The sequence below is a fragment of the Passer domesticus genome, chromosome 3 (assembly GCF_036417665.1).
Source record: "Passer domesticus isolate bPasDom1 chromosome 3, bPasDom1.hap1, whole genome shotgun sequence".
NCBI lineage: Eukaryota > Metazoa > Chordata > Aves > Passeriformes > Passeridae > Passer > Passer domesticus.
The window spans coordinates 60,014,536-60,031,086 of NC_087476.1; the positions used below are offsets into that span (position 1 = coordinate 60,014,536).

At 38.7% G+C, this 16,551-nt stretch overlaps 1 protein-coding gene across 8 annotated transcripts in view; it reads left to right on the top strand.

Annotated features, from left to right (window-relative positions):
• The window catches only part of TIAM2 (TIAM Rac1 associated GEF 2), a 135,482-nt gene that overhangs the window by 117,504 nt on the left and 1,427 nt on the right, over window positions 1-16,551 (top strand). For all 8 annotated transcript variants that reach the window (XM_064413378.1, XM_064413380.1, XM_064413379.1 and 5 more), the window contains 11 exons: window positions 5,373-5,552; window positions 6,936-7,004; window positions 7,372-7,497; window positions 8,658-8,766; window positions 9,368-9,547; window positions 10,924-11,042; window positions 12,174-12,282; window positions 13,322-13,380; window positions 14,202-14,307; window positions 15,049-15,136; window positions 15,743-15,897. In XM_064413378.1, the coding sequence (XP_064269448.1) occupies window positions 5,373-5,552; window positions 6,936-7,004; window positions 7,372-7,497; window positions 8,658-8,766; window positions 9,368-9,547; window positions 10,924-11,042; window positions 12,174-12,282; window positions 13,322-13,380; window positions 14,202-14,307; window positions 15,049-15,136; window positions 15,743-15,897 (1,300 nt within the window). The remainder of the gene's footprint in view (window positions 1-5,372; window positions 5,553-6,935; window positions 7,005-7,371; window positions 7,498-8,657; window positions 8,767-9,367; window positions 9,548-10,923; window positions 11,043-12,173; window positions 12,283-13,321; window positions 13,381-14,201; window positions 14,308-15,048; window positions 15,137-15,742; window positions 15,898-16,551) is intronic.

Below are 16,551 nucleotides of genomic sequence, written 5' to 3' on the forward strand. Positions count from 1 at the left end.
TAAATCTCTCTGAAATTGGGAAATTCTAACTCAAAGACAAAAGTTCCTTGTTAATTCCTTGCCTTTTGTATGATCTGGTAGTGTCTAGCAGGACACCTTCTCATCCTGTGGTGCAGAGGATTGCCTTCTCCCTCCTTAAAACATAACTCTAACTATGCTTTGCATATTTCTATGAAGGATCTTAGTGGACACTGAAAAAAATGCCCTTCTTTTAGCAAAGTTTCAAATATTTTCATTAAAGGACATGCAAGAGACAGAGTGAAACAAACCAGACCCATAGAATTGTATTGTCAGTCAGGAACAAGTTTATACTGAGTGGCCTTGGAGTTGGGAAAAGAAGGAGAAGGAGCAGAAGATAACTAATGACTGAGGCTACTGCTTTGGTTTAGCTTCTATTGCCAAAAGCTGAGCAGCACTTTTGCCCAGACTTCTGTGGTGAAAACGCCACAAAGTATTTTTTCAGTAAAGCTCTGTTGTCATTTTTCAGTTTCAATGAACAAATTAGAGAAGTGAGGTACTGTATTGGTGTCTAACATAAAGCAACTATTTTCTGTGGTCTTTAAGGAAGCTAGAGCATCCAACTTTGTAGCCTTTTATATTGCTTGGTTACAAAGTACTTCCCAGTCTGAGGAGATGCCAGAGTGATGCACCCACCAAAAAATGGTGACTACCTTTGGGCTACCTTTGTTCTGGAGAGAAACACCTTCTAACACAGAGTAAAAGGGATGGACATCTCCAAGAGCTTTCCTTTTGCACAGAGCGAGGGATGTAAAGGTGTCTCAGGCTAGCTGTTCATTGCTCAAAATTCCATGTAATTCTATGTCTTCTGCTGACTGGTGCATTCAGTCTTCCTGGAAATACATCCATCAGATAGAGCTGACGTGTTAGCTGTTCATTTTTGGAGGGCACATCTATTTCTGCAGGATGTTTCTGAGCATGTTTCCTCTTAGGGTAGGGAGTTCAAAGGATTGGTGATCCAGCCCATAGATATGGTCTGTGTCCTGCACAAGGATACTGAATCCTGAATGCTCTTCAAAGGACATGCATAGCTTTCACTTCACCAAGGAGTCTTTCGTAAGTTATGCAGAGTTTTCTAAGTCTACTAAAATATTCCTTTCCATCACTGCTTCAAACAAACCCTGACTGACTGGCAGAGTACATGATATGTATAAATGAGGGTAAAGTAAATAGCAGAGACTCTGTAACACTAATTGACCTTGTGCAGCATTTATGCTCAATCAGTATAATTCAGGAGAAAGTCACAGGATAGCCATGAAATCGTTGTGCTAGTTCTTAACCACTGCTGATTAATGTCTTCTGCTCTCTCACTGATTAATTTTATGGGGTTTTGTTACTCTGGTGGGGATAGCACAGCCTCAAATGATGATATGCTTGTCTGCAAGGAGCAAAGAAAATCTGTAAGACATCCTTCTAAGAGTATCTTTTTGCTCACTTTAGGGGAATAATCTGTAATATTTCTTGCCACAACTACTATTGAAAATGGAATGTGCTGCATCTCCATCTGACAAGCTGAGCACCACTGTGGTTGATGGCTGCTGTGGGTCAAGGTGACATCTCTGTGGGCTGGAACTTTCCCTTCAAAGGTTACTTTGGGTAGTCCCCATTCACAGAGAATACTCCTTGCAGAAGGACATGGAACCTTAAGCCTGAGTCTCAAACATGCAGGGATGAAAGAAATGTTTCTCCAGGCTACTTCTACACATCCTTCTGTTTTCTAAGAGGCCAAGGAGGTTGTTTCCCCTGACTGGTAGTTCTGTAGTACAGTTTATACAGCTTTACTGGAAAATCTTGAATATGGCCAATAAACTATAAGGTTTATTAAGCACAGTGCTCCTTAGCTTCCTTCCTCCTGAAATATATGTGGGTTTTTTTTTCCTTTAAGCCCTGCATAAACTCCATTTTTCTTTCCCACCTCTAGCACTGTTAGTCTAAATTTTTTGATATTTAGCCCTATCTGTCTGCTCTTCAATGCCAAAGGTAAGCTGAAGCCGCTTGTCGTCCCCTGTACACGTTGCTGAATGTGGCATACACAAGCTCAAGTAATGGATTTTGGAGGAAGTTTGCTGCTTCCATTGTAGTTTCTCCTTCAGGTTTTATCTGTTCCCAGCTATGTTGCAGCCTTGTCTGCAGTCAATTATTTGGACTTCTCTTTTTTACTGATTTAAATGTTTTTATTCTGATAAGCTGGACACTATAAAGGTTGGCATAAATTTTTTTTTTTTACCATTTACTAAGTACAAACAGTCTTGGTCCTGCACAAATAGAATCAGCTGTGTGCTTGAGGAATTTATCAGTTTTATCTGAGAGTCATATCTGCCTGTATTAACCATTGCAATGTCAAGATCAGAGCAAATTCAGGGTTAATTCCCTCCTTAATTCAAGATAGATGTGGATTTGTGTAGTATCAAGAGGGAGTTCCTTTTGAGACTTCTGGGCTTAAGGGTGCTGGACTAGCAAGTTTTGATTTGACATCCCAGCTGCAGAGCAATCCCAGATAGAGCACGGAGCCTCTCCTGCCCACACATACCAGATGTAAAAGAGCTGGTCCTAGGGGTTATCACTCGAGACTTTCTACAAAGCATGTTTTAAACAGTTTTAAAGAGTAGGAAATTGTTTTGTGTCAAAAACAGAAAGTAGCATCCAGAACACTAGAGAAAAAGGGTAGAGATCCCAACCTGGGTGGTAAGAGAATTTTGGGAAGAAACATGGAGGAAAAATTGTTTTACACTTCTCTACTTATTTGTTGCTATGTTCTCATTTATAGTAGGCTCCTTATCAAGAACCAGTGGTTCCACTGGCAAAATGGGTTCCTTCATCTTCTGTAGTCTTCACAATATGTATGAGTGAACGTGAAACCCTTTTGTCCTGTGATCAAGAAGCATTTCATGCTTGCTTTGACTCAAATGTAAATACCACAGTGGGTACAAAGAGTGAGGTCTGGATATTGCGTGGTGTGGAAGACTCTTCCCTCTTGTAAAGGGAAGGACACAGAGCAGCAAGACTTAAGGAAAAGACAAGATCCTGTGAGCAGGGAGGTCAAGGGCAATATTTTTAATGGCAAATTTGCAAACATATCCAGGAACATATTAAAGTTTATAAAAATCAGTGCTTATCGGCAGTACCTGAGAGGAAATCCTGTGCCTTGGGCTTAGGCCAGCTATGCAGAACAATTTTTGACAGCAAAATTATATTGCTTAGGTGATCAAAAAGTATTTATGTGGAGGAGTATCATATATTTCCATATGCTTTCCCATACAGTGATTCTCAGTGACAGATGCAGCACTGACCCCAAAATTCAAGGGGGATGTAGAAATAGCACATTCCCCAATGTCTGCCTGCTCTATATGCAAAGGTAGTTGAGGAGGAATAGAGGACTTCTAACTCTTCCTTGTAAAACTGTGCCTGATGATGATGCTTGTGACTTGCTTTCAATAGGCTCCCTTGCATCCTTGATCCCTGTGTCCTTGATCAGTCATCAGGCTGATGGAAATCAAGCTGCCCATGCACACCTTGGGCTGTAGAGAGTGTAAAATCTAAACATTCTCATATAAATACAAACGTTTCTGTCATTAGAAACAAAGAAAACGAAAGTGAAGTGCTTTGTCATTCACTTGTTTAGAAGCTGCTTTAAAATAACCCACATAAACACACACCCCCACATACCACTTCCTAAAGGATTTGTTTGCAAGCCACTAATTAATTTCAGTGTCACAGGCTGACTATAATTTTTAAATTTATTCCATCAATGTGGAGCTGTAATTCTAACAAACACCATTCAACTAATATTGCAATTTTTGGGTCCTAATAAGTGCTGAAAATTCTAAATATATCTAAATTTCATAGTCCTGATAACTGTCATTATACTGGATTATGAAGAGGGTTCCACGTATCAGTGAAGAAAGTAACTTCATTTTTTTTTTTTTTAGAGTGGTGGCATTTTTCAAAACTGGGAGCTGGGAAGCTACTGAGTAATATGGACTACATGGCAAATATCTGACATTTTAACATTTATTTTCGTCATATAGGTGTTTAATCACAGGAATGGTTGAGATTCAATATTGCTAGTCCATTTAGCCTCCAATTTTCTGAAAGACCTTGTATAGCTCAGTTCATTTTCAGATTAACTTTTGCATTTGTTCATTTGATGGCCTAGTACGTTGGTGAACTAAGCTACAAAGGTAATCAGTGGTGAATCAGGAAACCCAAAAAGGATGACTTGAAACAGCTTGTGGAATAAAGTACAAATTAAGACAACTCTGAAATTCACTCATGTCCTGATATCACTGTAAAAAGACTTACACATTAAATAAGGCAGCCTTCATGTTGTCCTCATTTGAATGGACTTGCTAAATACAAGGTGATAATGTCACAGCTTATGCAACTGTCCAGTTTGTGCAAGTGTCTGAATGACAGAAAGACTAAAGAATTGTTTCATGTATTACAAAGATGTGGGTACTGTGGAACTGGGTAATGGTAGTGATGTTTTAGCTTCCAGGGAAACACTGTGTAAGAAGGAGAACAGTGGAATGATTTCAAATTGAGCATTGAAGATTACGGCCTGCAAAAGTTGCTCTTGGATATTAGCTGTGGTCAACCAAGAGCAAACTGCATAACTATTTCATAGTGTCAGAAATACCTTCTTGTTTTCCATCTTTGCATTACACGATGAACTGTTGTTGTTCTATCTTCAGTTCCTATCTTTGAACATTTTCTGGGTTTTATTTATTCTGTTTTTAATAATTCTTCTAAAGAATATCAAATATTTAGTTTTCCATTTGCCTTTTTTGAAAGCAAAAGATCTTGACATGTAGTTGTATCCTTGGAAAGAAAACATCTGACCATCTTTTGACACCCCCAGAAATTGGAATCTAAACCCTCATCTTCATGTCTCATTGTTTAGAAAGCAACAAGACAAGGTCGCAGATGAAACACAAAATAATTATTCTGGATGCTTATAAGATGTTTATCTGCAAATACTTTAAATTTTGATGCAGTGAGTGTTGCAAAATAAGAGAGGTGGAAAATAGTGTGATGCTAGTGTCATAAGAAAAGTATGTGATACATCCGAGTGCTTTGTCATCTTCTGCACTCTATGAGCTTGTATCTGAATACTAAAAATAATTTGTGCTGGGAAATCACTAGCAATTTTAAATTTTTTTTACTGGTCTCATCTGGTTCTGCTATAAATTAAAGCTGTTCAAAGCTGTCAAGATACACATCTGACAAAAATCAATGGCTTGCTCCGGCCCCTGAATTTGGAACAGGAGCAAAATTGGAGGAATTTAGAAATAATTGTAGTACAACTTGTATTCTAAAACATCATTGCTCGTCTGTTTCTTCTCACTGAACAGAGCGCAGAGCAGATCAGTGCGTTGTGCCGAAACTTCCAGGAAGTCCAAGCAAGCAATATGGAAGGACAGAAGGACAACCAGGATCCACCTCCACGACCACTGGCTCGCCACCTTTCTGATGCAGATAGACTGAGGAAAGTCATCCAAGAACTTATGGACACCGAGAAATCTTATGTCAAGGTAAAAGAAAAACATGGCTCACTTGTTTTTGAGACTGATGTTAACATATTTTGATCTTTACACAACCAGCCTTCCACAAGTGCCATAACCTACAAAGTCTCCTTATCTAATTGTTCCTGTTGTTTCTGGCAGACTTGCTGTAGCTGAGGGTGTAGGATTTGATGTAGTGGCATTAGTTGTAGTCAATTTGTAGTTGTATTGGAGAGTGGTCATCTGTGGGGAGAAGAGGAGAAGATAGCTGCAAACGAAAAGGGTTTTTCCAGGGGATGTCTCCCCAGTTTTCAAGATGAAGACAAATCTGGTAGAAAAACAGAATAGTTTCCTACAAATGAGTATGTGGAAAAGAGTGCATGCAAGAAAGCTAAAAGGCACAGCTCCAGTGGGTTGTAGCATGACAGAGAAGTTATTTCTCTTCTGACTGATATACCTGCAAATTGTTCAATGTATCTCTCCTCTTTTTATGAACTCTGAAATTATGTGACTGGCTGACAAAGGAAACATGAAAACATCAATTTCATTGATCTCCAGCAAGAAGGCATCATCTCCTTTTCTGGATCTCAAAACCTGTATTTACAGATGACAGTACTTACTGCAATAACGTTTGTGGAAGAGAAAATACTTCATACACCAATGCACTGATACAGCCATACACTGGACCCTCATGATGTATCTTTTAGAGGAATCACTTGAACAAAGCATGACTATGGAGGCCACTGATATATGTGAAATTTTGCATCAGGAAATGTTTTCAGGGAGCTGCTCATTATTCCTTCTACACAGAATTTCTGGTGTGTCTCTTTGCAGGGTCGGAGAGCCCTGTAGTTTGCCCCAGCCCTGCTTTCATGCTTTGGTGTGGATAGTAAGTCTTCAAAAATGGCACTAATATTTTTGAAGAAGTGACTGAAAAAGCCCTTGATCACACCTACCTGAGAACATAACTGAACTCTTTAATAACTCATAGGGTTTTAAAATGCTACATATCCATCTGAATATTACTAAAGATGTTTAAATAAGTGGCTATTTATATCGTTTATGTAAATAATTAAAACATTTCATGCTGTTCATATGGATGGACTCATTCAAAAATAAACATCTGTAACAATTTTTCCTCCTGCTAGGCTAAAATATAATTTGTTATAATCAAGTTGTAAAGACTTAAGGATGAAACAAAAACATCACACTGAAATCAGTTTGTCTCTAATTTAGCAGTAAATTCAGTGCTAACAATACGCAGGCTGTTTTGTTACTGAAAAGGAATTGTGTCTTTAATTAATTCCCCAAACTTACCCCTATCTCAGGGTAAGTTTGGGGTATGTCTTTTTGCCACATAAAGAACAGTTTCCAAATGGTACAGAAAAAGTAAATAAATATTCTTTTTTGCAGGACTTGAGCTGCCTCTTCGAGCTATACTTGGAGCCCCTTCAAAAAGAAACCTTCCTTACTCAGGATGAGGTGAGGGAATATCTGAAAAAAAGATCCTTGTCATTCTTTAATGGGCTAAGACCTTGAGACTTGGATTTTTTATTGCTGAGAGTGTGACAGAAAAAGCAAATGACAAAGATGTCAATAGGAATGGCACCAGTCAGTGCCTTTCTCTCTGGTGTGTGCATCATTTCCTTCTCTTAAAGAGTAATTGTTCTTCTGAATTAACTGCCGAGAAACCTTCACTTTTTGCATGGATTTTTTATAAAACCTGTTTGAAAAGTATCAACAAATACATTATTAGCCCTTTGTGTGTTACATCTCCTTAGTCCAGTGTTTTCAAAAGACCTTTTAGGTCCATGGAGTGCTGTACTTCATGGCCTGATGTTTTCCACAGATGGAGTCCTTGTTCGGCAGCCTGCCAGAAATGCTGGATTTTCAGAAGGTGTTTTTGGAGACCCTTGAGGATGGAATATCTTCTTCCTCAGATTTTAATACATTGGAAACACCATCACAGTTCCGGGTAAATATTTCATAATTTCATATTTTGTAGTGTGCCTGCAAATGTTTGTGAAAATCAGGCTTTGAAATGTTTCTGGCTCTTAGAAGTTTCATAGGGTTGCTTTTATGTTTGAAGCTTTACTTTGGATTACAGAGTTGTATTCAGCAATGAAAGACAAGTGCTATTTTTCATGGTCTTCTCTTCCTCCCCATGGCAAAAGCTGCAACATGGGAAAAGACAGAGTAGACTTGGAGTACAGGATAAACTGGCAGTGTTTGTAAGGCAGAACTCCTTTGTCGAGAGTTTATTGTCACTGTGCTGAATTCTGCCCTGCCTGTGCTTCTCTGCGCTGTGCCCAAATAACCCCCAGCACACTGGGAGCTTTTCTTGTTTAATGCCACATGAGTTTCCCATGGCGTGAGGTCCAAGAAGCAGGCCTGTGAAGTGTAAATGGCTGTAGCACTACCCAGTACCTGCCCTGACTGAAGGAAGTGGATTCCCTGGCAATGGAGTCACTGGCTCTGGACTGGGCATGATGGCCGGCAGGTCTTCTGAAAAATTGCTGCATTTTGTGGAGCAAACATTGATTAAAAGGGGAGAGAGCTGCTTTCCTCCTCCCTCACTACTCCTCTTTCTTACATTTGCTTTGGGAGGCATTTTTTCTAAAACCTCTCTCTTGTGATTCAGTCCCTCCCACATCTTCCCAACTTCCCCTTCATCCAAGAACATCAGAGGTGTCCTATAATTACCACCTGCCTGAAAAAGGGAAAACAGTTGGAAAGCAATCCTGTATTTGTTTTACTCTGTCCCTTCTGGCTTTGGCACTTTTATGCCTTACTTCCTATGGCTCACGTTTTTTTTTCCCAGCACAACATAGTTTTATGTGTGCTGATTTTTGTTGCTGTGCTGCCTGAAATATAAAGTAAAACAGAATACCTGCTCAGGAAGAAAGGAGAAAATTGCAGGCTGACCTCTACACTCAGCGAAATACAAAAATATCATCAAGTTACTACCAGTAGTATATTCATGTTTTATATATATATATATATATATATATATATATATATAATATATGTATAGAAAGACAGCAGATAATCCACCATTGAGTTTGCTTGTTGTATGCCTGAATATTTATTTAGGATTCTAGTACTGAACTAATATTTTGATTGTGTTGATTTCAGAAATTGCTGTTTTCCCTTGGTGGCTCCTTTCTGTATTATGCTGACCACTTCAAACTGTACAGTGGCTTTTGTGCAAACCACATCAAAGTTCAAAAAGTTCTTGAGAGAGGTAATTTATTGTCTTCATTATTGTAATTCACTTACAAGAATTCAAACTGCAGCGAACTACTGTAACAAATCTTGTCAACTTGCAGAGAATATTGGATAAAATCAAGGAATAAATATTGATGTAAAACAAGGACTAATCAGGTATCTTTCAACAGGAAGATCTAAGATCACAGGTTCTGCTGAAGTATGGTACATACCTGAAGAACAAGATTCCTTTTGTAAACTACAGGCAGTAGCCTGGAGAGTTGTAGAAACACCTTCCACAACTTAGTGTTGTCTGCAGGCCCAGACTGTAGAAAAGCAGTAACAAATGGCAGAATAAATCAGGAATTAATTCCTTTGCCATTCACTGCAATGCAGTGGAAAAATCAGAGTAATAATCTCATGTTCATAAAATTCTCTCTCAGCCCTTTCGAATGTTATTTGATGCAAGAAATTATTATGAAATGAATAGTATATGCTACTTTGTAAATCATTCATTGAAAAGGGCAGGAGTTTTGGTGCTGGGTTCAAATTGCCATTCCATGTTTTTCAATAATGGTAGCTTCCATGATTTTCATGTTCAACTGATCAAAATTTTATTTATTTTTTTTTAAATCTAGCCAAAACAGATAGTGCCTTTAAGACCTTTCTGGATGCTCGAAATCCCACAAAGCAACATTCTTCTACACTGGAGTCATATCTCATAAAGCCTGTTCAGAGAGTGCTGAAATATCCTCTGCTTTTAAAAGAGCTGGTGTCTCTGACTGACAATGAGAGTGAGGAGCATTATCATTTGACAGGTAACTTCTTTTCTTCTACAGAAATGAATGAGTTAAGTTTTATTTCCTGCCAATTCTGCAGATACGGGTAGGCATTCTGGTAGATAGCGCAGAACCTGTCAAAACCTAGAGATAATTCCCTCCCTCTCCTAAAAAGTAGTAAGTATTTTTTTTGTTCCTTTAGCTAAAAGTCCTACTTGCTATGTCCAAGTCCCTTTGAGAAGTAGGTATGTCCAGGATTTGCCATGGCAAGTAGGACTGGGATCTTAAACCTCATGCACAGGAGCATGTCTGGTCAGTGTTGCCTTTTGGGGTTTTTTTAACCCAACTGAGAAACACTGACCAAGGCTCCATCTTGTGGTTATTATTTAGTTCTTGAAATATGTCAAAGTTTAAGAGCACCACAGAAGGAAATATATGTTATTAGAGGTCCTTCTGTGACTCTTGCTTGTGTAGAAGAGATCTTTGTCAAACGTTTGCAGTCGTCCCATGTGGAGAGACTTATCTGACATGCATTAGAGTTGATTGCTTTTCTAGGCTCACATGCCTGGGACTTCACCATGGCAAATTCCACTTCAGGTCTGTCAGCACCTGGTGGATGAAAATCAAGAGATGTATTTTATGGATTGACTGTCATTTTCACAAAATTGATGTAGGCAAAATACAGTGTCAGTAAAAGCTCATGACAATCTTACTGACTTCAAAAGGAATTTCCAATATTGTTCCCTTCCCCAAACAAGCTGGGGCTGGGAACATATTTGCAGGTCAGGATAGCTGCCAAACTTAAAATTAAGAATCAATGAAACAACTGCGCCATTAAGAATTGATGAAACAAAGGATTCCTGTCTAATTTCATTCTGAATTAATACAAAAATCTAATGGAATCTAGTGACATTCTTGTTTGGAAAACAGAATTTAAATAAAACCTTGCTAACAGCATTTCACGTGTACAGCATATGAGGAACTTGTACAGTCTCACACTCTATTTTTTGTCCATTCTAGGATAAGACAAATGCAATTTGTTTCTCTTAAAGATCATTAGATAACTTATTCTAGGATGAGCGTAGATTACTCCAGAGGACCTAGTGGCCCTATATCCACAAGATGCAAAATTTAACCATGGTACTATCATACTGCTAACTTTGGGGGCTTGTCACTGTCACTTATTGCACCCTTTTCAGCCACTTAAGACACCACATGAGTGTTTTTCACTTACTCTGACCAGGAAGTTTTTCTTCTACTGTTGCTATGAGAAAGTATCGATACAGAGCTAGAATTCATCTCGCCAAACCTTTGGAAGGCAACATCATTTTACATGCCTCAAGGGAATTAAAATTACCATATTTAGAAAATAAAAATGAATTACATAGCTGTGTATGAAATTTTAAACCTTACAGAAGCACTGAAGGCAATGGAAAAAGTAGCAAGTCACATAAATGAGATGCAGAAGATATATGAAGATTATGGCACTGTATTTGACCAACTGGTTGCAGAACAAAGTGGAACAGAGAAAGAGGTAAGAGAAGAAACAGCACATTACATTGACTCTTGAAGCATTATCCAGCTTGCTGTAGGGGCTTCTTCTCTTCCTGAGGTAATCTGGGGAATTTACTTGCGCTGGGCTTGCTCCGTTCTCCTTTAATATTTTGACTTCTGTTTTGTATCTGCCTGTCAAATTTCTTTCTGTCAGTAGGTTATGGTAAAGTTTTCAGACAGCTGCCAGAGCTGCATTCTGGACTGACAGGAATTGCAAGCCGGAGTAGAAAGAGTTCTCAGTAGGAAAAACCTTCTTGTCAAAACATTGCAGAGATTATCCATGCCCCAAGGCATTCAGATTTTATGCTATTGAGTTCTTAAGTTCTTAACATATTTTTTTCATCCATATAAATGAAAATGGCAATTTGAGGGATTTCACATTGAGGTCTGTTATTCTCATTCTCTGCACTTCCAGTGCTGAGGCATCCATGGTATTGTCAGAGCAAAACCCATTAGTTATACAGACTGTGTGCAGTCATCTCCCAGAACTGGGGCAGCAAGGTCTCAACTTAGCCATTTACATCAAACAATTACTAAGCAGATCAGATCTGTAAAGTTGGATATCAGATATGAGACATGTCATCTCAATTGTTTCATTTCCTGCTAGTAAAAGTCAAATTGTCCCTGTTGACTACCTGGTTTCTTATCATTTATGGGGAAACAAAACATGACAGCCTTGGATATTCTTCAGCATTATGTTGTGTCCCACAGAAGAAAGGAGCCTCAGAGTACAAGACCTCAATTAATTCTGCCATTGGTAGTGTCATTAATACTAATTACTCTATAGAAATTAAAGATACTTACAGGTAATAAATCAGGCAGTTCATAACTGGCTAGATGGAAGTGTAAGATTATCAGATCAGCTTAGTATTCTTCTAAGTTATTAATAATAAGAACTTCTACCCAGCTTTCATAACTTAGGGCCTATTACTTTGTATATTTGTATAAAAAAGGGATTACTCACACTTTTCCTGCTGTAGAGAAGATCTCTTTCTATACATAAATACAGAAAACATAGATCCTTAAAGTTATTGATGTGTACTAAAATGCAGCACTGATGCAAATATTTATCCTGTTTATTTATGTTACCTACTGTTATAATTTAATACAGGTGACAGAGCTTTCAATGGGAGAACTTCTGATGCATTCCACAGTTACCTGGCTGAATCCTTTCCCATCGCTGGGCAAAGCAAGGAAAGACCTTGAACTTACAGTGTTTGGTAAGTGTCTTCCTTAAGGACTCTGTGCTTTCAAATCTGAAGATGGCCATGGTCACATTAGATCTTCTCACAGGATAAAAGCCCCAAACTCCCATCCCTGTGGTCATGTGATATGTAGGGTGGACTTACAGGTGAAAAAATACATAGTTGTATTTTCCTAACATGAAAAAAGTTTCTATTTATTTGTTTGCTGGTACTGTTTACTCTGTGAGCCACCCTCAGCTGCTGTCTTGCCTATATTTAACTATGGAAGATTTTCAAGAGGCAATATTAGAGTATTTAGAACAATCTGTTAAATGAGGCTTTCAAAGGAGACTTGTGGGAAATTCATGATTTATTCTACTCTTATGAATTCAGACTAACTTCTGCTTTACAGCTACTGCATTGAAATCCCCATCCAGACTATTTTAACCTGAAGCTTGATGTGGAAATGAGAGCATACAAACAAGAGTCCATTTCTTAAAAAAAAAAATATTATTTTAATATTTCAGTGGATAAACACCTTCAGAAGAAATCTAGGTTGATGTCAAACAGGTTTCTCTTTCTCAGAGCACTCCTTCCCTGGGAAGCATGGTTAGGGGAGGGGATGGTCCAAACAGAAGAACAAACTGTTGAACTACAGGAAGAACAGACTGTCCTTCACGGCACTCTCCTGCTATAGGCGCTTCACTCCACTTGAAAATGTCCACTGTCTACAGAAAGAAAATTTTTACATCTCACTTACATCTTCTGTATTTGTTTATATGAAGACTTAGAGAAGATAGATAGGTGGTGGTTTCAGAATAAATGTACAGTATGGCTTAATCCTAAACATTCAGAACAGAATCTGAGGGAAAAATACTGCCATTGCATGAAAGTGCAGAATGAAAAATCCAGTTGTCATCTCAGCACAGGGCAAATGCTTTTCAATGTTTGCTTATCTCATCCTTCACGTTCTCATGACTATAATAATCAGCTTCTCCAAGATAGTATTTTCACTGAATATTGTAATATTATGCTTATAATTAACAGTTTTCCTTTTTTTTCTTTTTCTTTTCAGTTTTTAAGAGGGCTGTAATACTGGTGTATAAGGAGAACTACAAACTGAAAAAGAAAATGGTAAGTCTGGTATCAGTGGAGATGGTGGGTGTTCAGGATATTACTGCAATGTGAGATGGACCATAACAGTGCTAGAGAGGGAGTGACTGAGGTGAAACACCACTTTCCCTTTCTAGGCTGGAGTTCTGGCTATACTGCTGAAACAAATGCTCAGTATCTGTGTAGCAATAAATATTTTTTGTTATTTAGTAAGCCGCATCATCTTCTATGTTAATTTTATCAAGTTGAAGATGAAACATTGCTATGCAGAAATCACTAATTCTTCCAGATAGCTTTTATGATGGCATACCTTACCACAGGGTGCAGGTGAAACACCTTTGTTTTATGGACCCTTGATTACCCTGGAAGGAAAGGAAAAGGGACATTATAGACATAACCTTCTCTGCACCTACTTACAGGCCTGAAATGTGGAAGCCAGGTAGCAAATTGTACGTTCCAAGTACCAGTGGTGATATACTGCACCATGCGCATTGTAACAGATGGAGGAGCTCTAAAAGTAGCAGCAGCAGCTACATGATTAATGTATTCTGCTAATCAACAGTCTGTATGTTCTTTCACAGAAAACTTCTTCCCTGGTAGTACTTATAGGCAAAGTTTTATTTTTATCAGTTAAAATCAAATGTCTTTTAAAAGTTGAAGCAATTATGAATTCCAAAGGTTGTGTCTATCACCATTTCAACTACATTTACAAGTTCATTTTAAGGTAGTGAAGGAAAGTTTAATCAATTTAGTTTTTCTTCAAAGGCAGATCTTTTAAAAGTAGTACAAAACACCACCACTTCTTCTACTTCTTAGAAATATCCTTTGTTTTCTTTTTACAGCCTACTAATGTTCGTGCTGTACATAATTATGGTGACTTGGATCCATTTAAATTTCGTTGGCTGATTCCTTTATCTGCTCTTCAAGTTCGACTGGGGAACACAGCAGGTAACTCTCATGCAGTAAATACTTTAGGACTGAATGCTTCTCTGGGATTTTGTAATACTGCTTCTTTCAGATGTCTTTCTGAGCCTCTGGAAACAAGCAGGTGTACAGAAAGTATTATCTATCCACCGTTGCCTCTGCACTCAGGGGGCACAGGCTTGATACATTTACAGACTTTCTTCATTTGGTATGCTGACTTCTGTGCATTAAGGGAGATGTGACATGATGTGAAGGAATGACAGAATGGAAATTTCCAATAAAAAAGCAGGTGGTTTACTGTAGTTGACATCCTGATGACACACTGGTGCTGTGTATGTGCTGATCCTCCTGTTTTTTCTAACAGCAGAAAGGTGGCTGTAGTTTGTGGTAGTAAAGGGCTGTGGGTTTATTTTCAAGCTGATCTTTATAGTCTTATCCGCTTCTGTATGTTCTATAAAGTGTCACAAAGTCTTCAGAGCACACCTGGGTCAAGCCCTGTTAAGGCTGGAAGACGCAGAGAAGCAGCAAGAATGGGGGAAAGCAACTCTCCAAGAGAGAAATTATCAAAGGCAGTGCTAGGCTGCCACAAGAAGAGAGCTCAGGGGACTTTCTCTTGGGCTCCATCTTAGCTGAGATCTTCTATAACTCCACACGTGGCTGAGTTAACACTGCCTTCTGGAGAGTGGAGGAGCTCTACTGGGGTCTTTTCTAATGCCAAAGTTTTTGTGGAGTGTATGCAAAAGTAATGTTTCCTTCCATGCACAGGAACAGAGAACAGCTGTATCTGGGAACTGATTCACACCAAGTCAGAACTAGAAGGCAGGCCAGAAACAATTTTTCAGTTGTGCAGCAGGTAAGCTTTGCATGGAGAATGTATTTCACAAATAACATTAATGGAACTGAAAAAAAAGGAAAATATTTCCCCCATGTAACCTTTCCATTAGCAGTTTCAAAGTGGCACTCTTTATTTGAAGCTAGGTCTTTAACTGAATAAAGTATAACAAATTCAAATGGGTGAATTAAGTGTAGTGATCCAATGTCAGAAATCTGACATTGCTCCAGTATGGTATGGGCAAAGTAACTGATTTTATCACTCTCCACTGGTTAACAGAGATTACTTTCTCATAAAGTGGTGATTCCCTCATACAGATGTTACCTTTCAAGTAGTTTTCTAAGAGGAAGCAACTAAGATCTCAAAACATAACGTGTGTGAAGTGTCTAGCACTGTTAATATCTCCCTGCCCATGGCACATGGGTTGGAACTTGATGATCTTTAATGTCCCTTCCCGCCCAGAACATTCTATGATCTTATGATAGCTGTAAACCCACTACTAAAGCAAGTTTTTGAAAAAAAAAACCACTGCACTAAAGCCCATCAGCAGAAAGGAAGTGGGAACATTTTATTCAAGTGTCCTACTTCAGCAAGGAAATTAAGATCTGTGTTTCCTTAAACTTGCAGTGATTCTGAGAACAAGACTAACATTGTGAAGGTCATCCGTTCTATTCTGCGGGAGAATTTCAGACGTCACATAAAATGTGAGCTACCACTGGAGAAAAAAAGTAAAGATCGCCTGATCCCACTTAAGAATCGTGTACCTGCAACAGCCAAACTGGGTAAGAAACACCTTCTGAAGTGAAAACGAAAGCGTCCACACTCTGTTGCTGGTAGGGCGTTCACAATTATCACCATGACCATAGAGTGTCACGTGTCAGACTCACAAATCCCATTTCTTTTTTTTTTGGACTGGAGCAGGAGTAGTTTCTCTACCCCTCAGTGTGTGACAAGAGCTAGAGGAGAAAAGCAGACTTCCCCACACTGCGATGTGTCCTTATCTCTCTTCAGAGAAGACTTAATAAGGCCCACATTAATTTTGCTGGGAAGGAACAGACACCCTTTGCTATAGAGTATTAGCATTCTTTCCTCTGGGTTCCCTTTAGTAACTCAGCCCTAATAACATTTTCAGCTAGAACAACATAGAAAAAGGCAGGGGGTCTTGCTTCTTTCAATGCACTAAATCTGCATCCCAGCTGATACTGTAATTAAGTACAGGCTTCAGACATTTTAGTTAAATGAGTAGTTACTAGTATTTCAAGTTCTCTATCAGATCAGTCCTCTGTAAAATCCCCTTAACATCAGAGGATCTGGAAGAGTTCAGCTGCTGCCTACACCTGGGCCCTTGCGTGTTTGAGGTGCCCAAGTCAATCTTTCTTTCTGCAGAAGTGTGTGTATGACTACACTTTTTTGGAGGATTTGATATATATTACACA